The 8,983-nt window shown below is 54.7% G+C and overlaps 1 protein-coding gene and 1 long non-coding RNA gene across 3 annotated transcripts; both read right to left on the reverse strand.

Moving 5' to 3' along the window:
- Positions 1-2,568: 2,568 nt before the first annotated feature.
- LOC116783059 lies at positions 2,569-4,662 on the reverse strand. Of its 2 annotated transcripts, none has more exons than XR_004355449.1 (3): positions 4,541-4,662; positions 3,367-3,405; positions 2,569-2,635 (listed from the first exon to the last, which is right to left on the reverse strand). It is a non-coding gene; the product is annotated as an uncharacterized LOC116783059 (long non-coding RNA). The 2 variants fall into 2 exon arrangements; XR_004355450.1 differs by lacking the exon at positions 2,569-2,635 and adding an exon at positions 2,799-2,822.
- A 2,854-nt stretch (positions 4,663-7,516) lies between these two features.
- Positions 7,517-8,979, reverse strand: LOC116783058. Its single transcript, XM_032680301.1, has 2 exons — positions 8,607-8,979; positions 7,517-8,475 (listed from the first exon to the last, which is right to left on the reverse strand). The coding sequence occupies exons 1-2, from the start codon at positions 8,709-8,711 to the stop codon at positions 7,762-7,764; spliced, it is 819 nt and encodes a 272-aa protein (XP_032536192.1). The 5' UTR covers positions 8,712-8,979; the 3' UTR covers positions 7,517-7,761.
- Between the last annotated feature and the right edge of the window lie 4 nt (positions 8,980-8,983).

Consider the following 8,983-nt stretch of genomic DNA (forward strand, 5'->3'; position numbering starts at 1 on the left):
CTCACCCAAATCTCCCCAGAAAATGGTCCAAAACTGACTCAAATCTCCCCAAAAAATGACCCAGAACTCACCAAAATCTCCCCCAAAAATGACCAGAAACTGACTCAAATCACCCCAAAAAAAGGACCAGAACCTGTTCTAAATCACCCCAAAAAAGGACCAGAAACTGACTCAAATCACCCCAAAAAATGCCCCAAAAACTGACTCAAATCTCCTCAAAAAATGACCAAAAACTCAACCAAATCTCCCCAAAAAATGACCTGAAACTGACCCAAATTACCTCAAAAAATGACCCCAAACTGACCCAAATCACCCCAAAAAAGGACTCAAAACCTCACCCAAATCACCCAAAAAAGTGACCCAAAACTGCCTCAAATCTCCTCAAAAAAGGACCAGAAACTCATACAGATCACCCCAAAAAATGACCTGAAACTGACCCAAATCACCCTAAAAAATGACCAGAAACTCACACAGATCTCCCTAAAAAATGACCAGAAACTGACCCAAATCACCTCAAAAAATGACCAGAAACTGACTCAAATCACCCCGAAAAATTAAAAGAAACTGACTCAAATCTCCCCAAAAAATGACCCAAAATTCACCAAAAATCTCCCCAAAAAATGACCCAGAACTCACCAAAATCTCCACAAAAAATGACCAGAAACTGACCCAAATCACCCCAAAAAATGACCAGAAACTCACCCAAATCACCCCAAAAAATGACCACAAACTCACCCAAATCTCCCCAAAAAATGACCAGAAACTCTTCTAAATCACCCCAAAAAAGGACCAGAAACTGACCCAAATAACCCCCAAAATTGCCCCAAAAACTGACTCAAATCTCCTCAAAAAATGACCAAAATCTCAACCAAATCTCCCCCAAAAATGACCTGAAACTGACCCAAATTACCTCAACAAATGACCCCAAACTGACCCAAATCACCCTAAAAAATGACCAGAAACTCACACAGATCTCCCTAAAAAATGACCAAAAACTGACCAAAATCACCTCAAAAATTGACCAGAAACTGACACAAACCTCAACAAAAAATGACCACAAACTGACCCAAATATCCCCAAAAATGACCCCGAACTCACCCAAATCTCCCCAGAAAATGGTCCAAAACTGACTCAAATCTCCCCAAAAAATGACCCAGAACTCACCAAAATCTCCCCAAAAAATGACCCAGAACTCACCAAAATCTCCCCAAAAAATGACCAGAAACTGACCCAAATCACCTTAAAAAATGACCAGAAACTGCCTCAAATCTCCTCGACAAATGGCCAGAAATTGACACAAATCACCCCAAAAACTGACCTAAAACTCACCCAAATCACCCAAAAAAATGACCAGAAACTGACCCAGATCTCCCCAAAGAATGACCGCAAATTGACCCAAATCACCCCAAAAAATGGCCAGAAACTCACACAAATCACCCCAAAAAATGACCCCATATTGACCCAAATCACCCCAAAAAGAGGCAAGAAACCGATTCAAATCTCCCCAAAAACTGACCCCAAAACTGACCCAAATCATCCCAAAAACTGCCCCCAAACTGCCCCACTTGAATTAGGACACTTTTTGAAGCCCCTGTCCTTAGGAGCACCCTGAGCCATGGCCAGGTCGTTCCCACAGACAGCTTCGCCGGCCAGGCGGCCAAAAAGCCCCCAGCCAGGCCTCAGGTGGGACGGTTCCTGAGGCTGAGCAGGTGAACCCCTCCCTGGGAGCCCGCTCCGCTCCTGCCGGGCACTGGGGCTCCCCCAGAGGGGCTCTGCCAAGCACCCAGTGGGAATTCAAAGGACAGCCCGGGCAAAGGCGCTTCCCGCAGGACCGCTCCTGGCCAAGGCCACCGGGCCGTGCCAGTCAGCCCACTGACCGCCCGGGGGGGGGGATTTTCAGGGGCACGCTTCCAGCTTTTGTTCTCCACAAACTCCAGTTCTTCCTGGCCCCGCTTGCCAGAGAGCCTTCCCCTGTTGGAAGAGGTCACTTCAGTCTTTCGAGGGGCCAGATTGCCAAAGCCCGGCCAGTCCATTCCCACGAGGAAAGGCAGCTTTGTCTTGTACAGGATACTGGGGGGGGGGGAGGGAGACACAAAATAAAAGTTTAATTTAAAACAACTGCCTAGAATAGAAAGCAATTCAAGCATAAGGCAGACGAGACTCGTGCAAAACTGAATTACGTTGGACTTCAAAGGAGAATTATTTCCCTCTGCACCTAACAGAATGTCATTTTCACCCCAGGTCCCGCTTACCATCGTCCAACAAAATACGCTGACAAAACTTTTCCTGATGCCAGTGGAGAAATATCGGAGCACGCTGCACAGGGAAGCTGAGCCTGCCCCATCCCCAGAAGTGTTCCAGGCCAGGCTGGACGGGACTGGGAGCAATCGGGGACAGTGGAAGGGGTCCCTGCCCACGGAAGACAGGGGGGCCTTTGAAGGTCCCCTTCAAACCAAATCGCTCTGGGGTTCCCCTCCCAAATCACTGCCAAAGAGACACAGCAATCAAAGCGGAGGGACTGCACTCCCAGCTTTTCTTACCCGCAGGCACACGGCACGCCGGACCTTAAAGCCACGGGGTCAGTCCTGCCAGAGGCGTCCGGCACGGCCACGGCGAGCGAAGGAAAAGAGGGAGCCTGGGAACACGGAGTAAGAGACACTTGAATTAGGACTGCACTGACCAACAGCCAGGTCACTCCCACGGACGGCTTCGCCGTCCAGTCGCACAAAAAGCACTCACCTGCCAGGGCCTCAGTTAGGGTGGCTCCTGACGCTGCCCAGGTGAACCCCTCCCCTTGCCCCGGGGGGTCAAGGATAACATCCCTGGTAAGAAGTCACCCCGAAGGACAAAAAGGGGAAATTAGTGAAGCACGGGGGCCTCTTCTGACTAGATTGCCCCCGGCATTCAATAGCAAATGCCACGGCTGTTCTGTCACCGACGAGAAAACCCCGTTCTCCCAAACCAACAGCGAGGAGATTTATGGGCACGCCTGAAAATTTCCCGGGAGGAACTTGTTGTAACTAAGGAGCAGGTGCTATCTTGAGTCGAAGGCATCGATTGGACGGACACTTAGTACGGCAAACTCTTCAGCAGAGGAATTAATTGCTGCCTGTTTGAACAGCAGGGGAGAGAAAATGACAGCCGAAGGGAAGGCAGGAAAAGCAGAACTGGAATCAGCAGACTTTTCTTCCATCTCTCCCGAGAAAGTCGTGTTTCTCTGTTCTAATAATTCTAGGCCCTTTTCTACACGAAACTTAGACCAAGGCTGAAAAAACAACTAGAAAACACGGAGAGAAGCTTTTGAGAATGTCACGTGATTTTCCCAAACCCATCCCAGAAAAGCAGAACTCGGTAGAATGCACTCACCTCCAGGCCTTTGGTCTTTCTTTCCATAAGCTTCGTCACCTGATGGAAAAAGCAGAGCAGACTCGGTATTCAGGCTCACAACGGGAAAACTTCCCCTTCGTTTCCTAAAAGAAACTCCATTAATTTGCACGGCTGCAGGTGCGGATCCAGATGTTAAAGTCTTCCGGCTTTTCAGAGGGGGAGAATGCCCCGCTAAGGAAGGCTGAAAAATGCTCGCAGCCCGCACAGCTCCAAGACCACCTTGATTTTCTCTGTGTTCCAGTCCCCGGCTAAAGAAACGGTACAACAACCGCAGTTGCTGCCTGCCTTTTCACCAAGGGGTTTTGCCAGGTGCTGGGCCAGCCCGGGCACTCCCGGGGGCAGCCCGAGCTTTCTGCGGTGGCCCCTTTTCCCCGGGAGGAATCTCCGTCCCTATTCGATTCTGGGAATGGGACTGGCAACGCAAGCCAAGTCACCGGCACAATTCCGGACCTTTGCTCTCCTCAGAGCGCCCACGGCGAGGGGAAAAAGCACCTTTGGGTCGCCGTCCCGAGGATGGAAACAAACAAAAAACCACGACGCCGGACTGAATTCCCCCGCAGAAGCCCAAATTCACCGAACGCCCGCTGAACTCAGCAGGGACACGCTCCCTCGACGCCTCCGACTCCGGCTTTAAGCTCGGAGAAGCCCGGCAGGGCCAAACCACTGCCGCTTTCCCCCGGGCGCCGCTTCCCAGCCCGCCCCGAGCGCCGGGCCCTGCCTCACAGTCGCCGCCTGGCGGACACGGCCGGGAGCGGCACTGCAGTCGCGCGCGCCACTGCAGCCGCGCGCCCCCCCCCGCCCTCGGCGAGACCCGCGGCGCCTTTCGCCAGGACGGGCCTTTCTTCCCTAAAACCCGCCCTCGCCTAGGAAAAGCTGAGCAATTCGCAGAGTTGCTGTTTCCACCCCGGCTTCCCAAAGGATCGCTCTCTCCCGGCAGCACAGACAGGGTCCCCGAGGCAGCGCAGACCCCGCCCGGCGGGGGTGGTGCGTGCAATGCCAGGGCACACCCGAACCCGGCCCTGCGGCGGCACGCAGGTGCAAGTTTCTCCGCAGAGGCGAGAAACCTGCCTGTCGCTTCCCCTGCCCGCGGTCCCCGCTGGCCGCGGGAGAGGCCGAAGAGCGGCCGCGCCCCCGCCGCGCCCCCGCCGCTTACCCCGGGGACGATCTCGGTCGGATCTGCCGCCGTGGGTCGCTTCCGGGGGGAAAAAGCGGCGGCGCAGCCCCGAGAGCATCTCCAGGGCACGGCGGGACCGAGCGGGGCTGGAGCGGGGTCGGGAGCGGGAGCGGGAGCGGGAGCGGAGCGGAACGGGGCGGGGCCACGCCTGGGGTCCTCGTGCGTCCTGCGCGCGCCGCAGCGCCGAGAGGGGGCTGCCCGCGCCGGTGCCTGCCGCCGCCCACGAACCTGCCGCCCGCGCCCGGCGCCGCCGAGCGCCCCGCCCCGTCCCCACAGCGGGAAGCGGCGCGGCGAGACGGCGCTGCGGGCGCGGGGCGGGGGTCCGGGTCGCGGAGGAGGTCAGGCAACAGGATAGACGCCTCTCTGAGGCAAGGGGTCCTCTCGCCGCCATCTTGAGTGTGCTCTCGGCTAAGTTCCGGTCCTCGCGGCGCCATCTTTACTGTGGGCTTGGCGGACTTCCGGGCCGGGCCGCCATCTTTAGTGTGGTCTCCGCTAAGTTCCGGTCCTGGCGGCGCCATCTTTACTGTGGGCTTGGCGAACTTCCGGTCTGGGGCCGCCATCTTTAGTGTAGTTTAGGCTAAGTGTCGGTCCTGGTGGCGCCATTTTTACTGTGGGCTTGGCGGACTTCCGGGCCGGGGCCTTGGAGGACTTCCGGTCGCTCTCGAATTCCGGCGACCGAGTTTACCCAAATTAGCGTCCCTCGCTAATTTCTGCGCTTTCGCCCCTAAAAATCTTCATGTTATTCCCCCAACACCCCCCGGGAGAGACGGGAGACCGCGAGTCCCGCCCTGCCGCCGGAACCGGCCCTTAACGTGAGCAGGGAGCGCCGGCACGAGAGCCACTGCGCATGCGTCGCCGTTCCCGCGCCTGGCCGCCCTTACTTACCACGTGATCGCCGGCGTCTTGCCAACGACTGCGCAGGCGCCGGCGCCGCCACCTTGGTTGCCCCCCCCACTGCCTGACCGCTCGCCTTCGCTCTCTCCCTGCGCGCGCCTCGCCCGCTTTTCCGGGGCCCCTCCCTCACATTTCGCGGCTCCCCCTCCGCTGCTTTTTCGGCTCCCTGGAGTTTCCCACCCACGTTTTGCGGGCCCCTTCTCACATTTTAGGGGTGACCCCCAATTTACGGGTCGGGGGGCGGGGCGGGGAGTAAACGGGGTGCCCGAGAAGGGTTGTTTTTCTCTTTCATTTCACTTTTCATTTTATTTCCTTTTTAGTTTGCTCGCTTTTATTTTTTTCTTTAATTTTCTTTTGTATTTTACATTCTTTATTTCATTATTTTTTATTCTCTTTATTTTTCATTTTCATTTCTTTCTCGTTTGATTTTTATTTTTATTTTATTTTCAGTTTCCTTTTTTTTTTCTTTTTTTTTTAATTTTTAAAATGCTTCCCCTTCCCACCGCTCTTTTTCCCCTCAAGAAGCACTATTTTTGTGGCTTTTTTAAATCTTTTTTTCCCCAAGAGGGTCCCTTGTAATGGAAGGTTTCCCTCGATGCAACTCTTAAAATGACACATAAAGAGGTTCGTCTCAATTTAAACTCTCAAAAATGAGGGACTACAGGGATTCCCCCTCAATTTAAACCTTCAGATGATGAAAATGGCCTCATAAAGGTTTCCCCCTTCCATTTAAACCAAAAAATAAGGGAATAAGGGATTCTGTGTCAATTAAAACCTCTAAAATCATGGAAAAGGCAGGTTTTTCTTCAACTGAAACACTTCAAATCACAGCTGTAGGTGGGTTCCCCCTCAGTTTAAACAGACAATAGTGGAGAAGGAGGTTTTCACCTCAATTTAAGCCCATTTTCCCCTCAAACCCCTCATTTTCTGGGGTCACTGGAATGCACTGGGGAGGGATTGGGAAGATGAAATCAAAAGGCAGAATGAGAACAATCTTGCCCACTCTGCCCCACCTGCTCGGGTGCTGCTGCCCCTCCTGTGCTGCCCCTCTGCCCAGGGCTCATCCCCCGGCCCCTTCCCTGGGCAATGCTCCATGTTCAGGAGCAGCTGGGTGCTTCCCGGGGCTGCGAGAGGCTCTCACCACCCCTCCTTGAGAGCCCCTAATGCTCCACTGCTCCCCCCCAGCAGCTCCCTGTGGAACATGGGCCCTGGTGATCCCCAGGAGCTGCCCAGCAGGGCCCACCCCTCCTCAGCCGTGAAGTCAGCTGAATTTCAGGGATCACCTCCTCCAAAACTGGGAGCAATGCAGCCCAGCAGTGAGGAAATGGGGCAGAAATGCCATGAGGCTTCCATGGATGGATAAGGAGTTGCTGAGCAAACTCAGAGCAAAATAAGCAGCTTTCAGGAAGTGGAAATGAGGACTGGTGGCTTGGGAGGAATACAGGGAAACTGTAAGAGAAGCTAGGGACAAGGTCAGGGAAGCCAAGGCCCATTAGAATTGAGTCTGGCCAAGGATATTAAGGATAACAGGAAGGGATTCTACAGATATGTTGCAAGCAAGACAAGGGATAATATGGGTCCTCACCAGAAGGAAACGAGACCTGGCTACCCTGGACAAAGAGAAGGCTGAGGTTCTCAACAACTTCTATGCCTCAGTCTTCAACACCAAGTGCTGCAGCCACGCCACCCAAGTCAGGAAAGGCAAATGCAGGGGTTGGGAGAATGAAGACTCTGAGCCCCCTGTAGGAGAGGATAAGGTTTGAGACCATCTAAGGAACCTGAATGTAAACAAGTCCATGGGACCAAACGAAATCCCTCCATGGGTCCTGAGGGAACTGGCAGACAAAGTTGCTAAGCCACTATCCATCATTTCTGAAAAATTGTGGCAGTTACATGAAGTCCCTGATGACTTGAAAAAGGGAAATATAACCCCCATTTTTAAAAAGGGGAAAGCAGAAGACCCAGGGAACTACAGACCAGTCAGTGTTACCTCTGCGCCAAGCAAGATCATGGAGCAGATTCTCTTGAAAACTATGATAAGGCATATGGAAAACAAAGAGATGATTGGAAACAGCCAACGTGGCTTTATAAAGGCAAAATCATGTTTGACAAAATTGGTGATTTTCTATGATGGTGCTACAGCACTGGTGGGTGGGGAAGAGGAGGGGACCCTCAGTTTGCAGAGGACAGGTTGGGTGAGAGTGTGTGTCTGCTACAGGAGGGCTCTACAGGGGGATCTGGAGAGGGACAGGGATTGGGCTGTCCAGGTGGTTCCTGAAGCACCCCATTCCTCCACCCCTCCCTGACTACTCATGATTACTACGCCCTTTTCTCCTCTGGGTCCAGCGCCGCCACCACCACTGGGACCTCAGCCGGATGCAGAAGCCCCGGCGGCGCTGAACAAAGCGTGTCTGCGAGGCTTCCAGGTATCTCTGCAGCCAGACACGGAGCTTCCCCAGGAACCATCCAGTGGTGGTGCTGCTGTATTGCACCTCTATGGAGCTGCTGCTGCTGCTGCTGCTGCTGCTACAGCTTTCCAACACTGTGGGATTTACAATCACCACTAGTTTAGGGAGCAGCCTGGCCATCAGCACGGATCTTCTGCGTTGCAGCGTCACGTAGTCCCTGCTGCACTGTCCTGTGTTCTTACGTTTGGCTTCTTCTGTCCCCTCGTTCATGTCCGGCCCTGGCAGCTCCACTGCGAGGCACTGGGGAGACTCTCTGCCCCCCAGCAGTCCCGGCAGCTCCACTGGCACCTCGCTCTGGGGCACCCTGCAGTCCCCTCCTCTGTATTGCTGCTGGGCCAGCTGTGCCTTCAGCTCGCTGTGCTGCTCCTCAGTGAGCACTGGGGAGTCCTGGGAGCTTTGGATGAACCTTGGGAAATGCTTCCTGTAGCACATGGAACTTCGTCGGGAGCTGCCAGGGGACGTGTCTGCCGATTCCTGCGCCCTGTCCACGCTGCTCTGCTCCTCCGCCTGGGCTCTCGCTGCCCTTGGACACCTCCAGTTCTGCAGGATCCTCTGCAGGAACCACAGATGGCTGAGACGGGAGCAGCTCCTGGGCCCACCCCACAGCCCCCCACGATGCTCCACATGCCACCCCAGCCCACCCCAAACCAACCCAGCCCCCAGAGCGGTGCAGAGGCACCTACCCAGAGACGCTTGTCCCGCAGCACGACAGCGACCAGGATGAGCTGCAGCACCAGGATCATGACTGCAACCAGCTCCCCCATGGTGAACATGTCGAGGGACCTCATGGCACCATCCCTGGCACTCCAGGTCACCAGCACAGGCTGGGGACGAGCTTCCCCAGTGACCTATGGGGTCCCAGTGATGGGATCCCAACACTGCTGGGGTGGCAGAGGCCGAGGTGGTGCCCACCTGCAGTGCCCCGTGTCCCATGGCCCATTATAGCCCTTTGTGACATCATGGGGCAGGCAGGGCCCCTTTTATGACATGATGGGGCAGGCAGAGCCCCCTTTGTGACATCACAGGACAGGCAGGGCCCCTTTTATGACATGATGGGGCA

The sequence above is a fragment of the Chiroxiphia lanceolata genome, chromosome 2 (assembly GCF_009829145.1).
Source record: "Chiroxiphia lanceolata isolate bChiLan1 chromosome 2, bChiLan1.pri, whole genome shotgun sequence".
Taxonomy (NCBI): domain Eukaryota; kingdom Metazoa; phylum Chordata; class Aves; order Passeriformes; family Pipridae; genus Chiroxiphia; species Chiroxiphia lanceolata.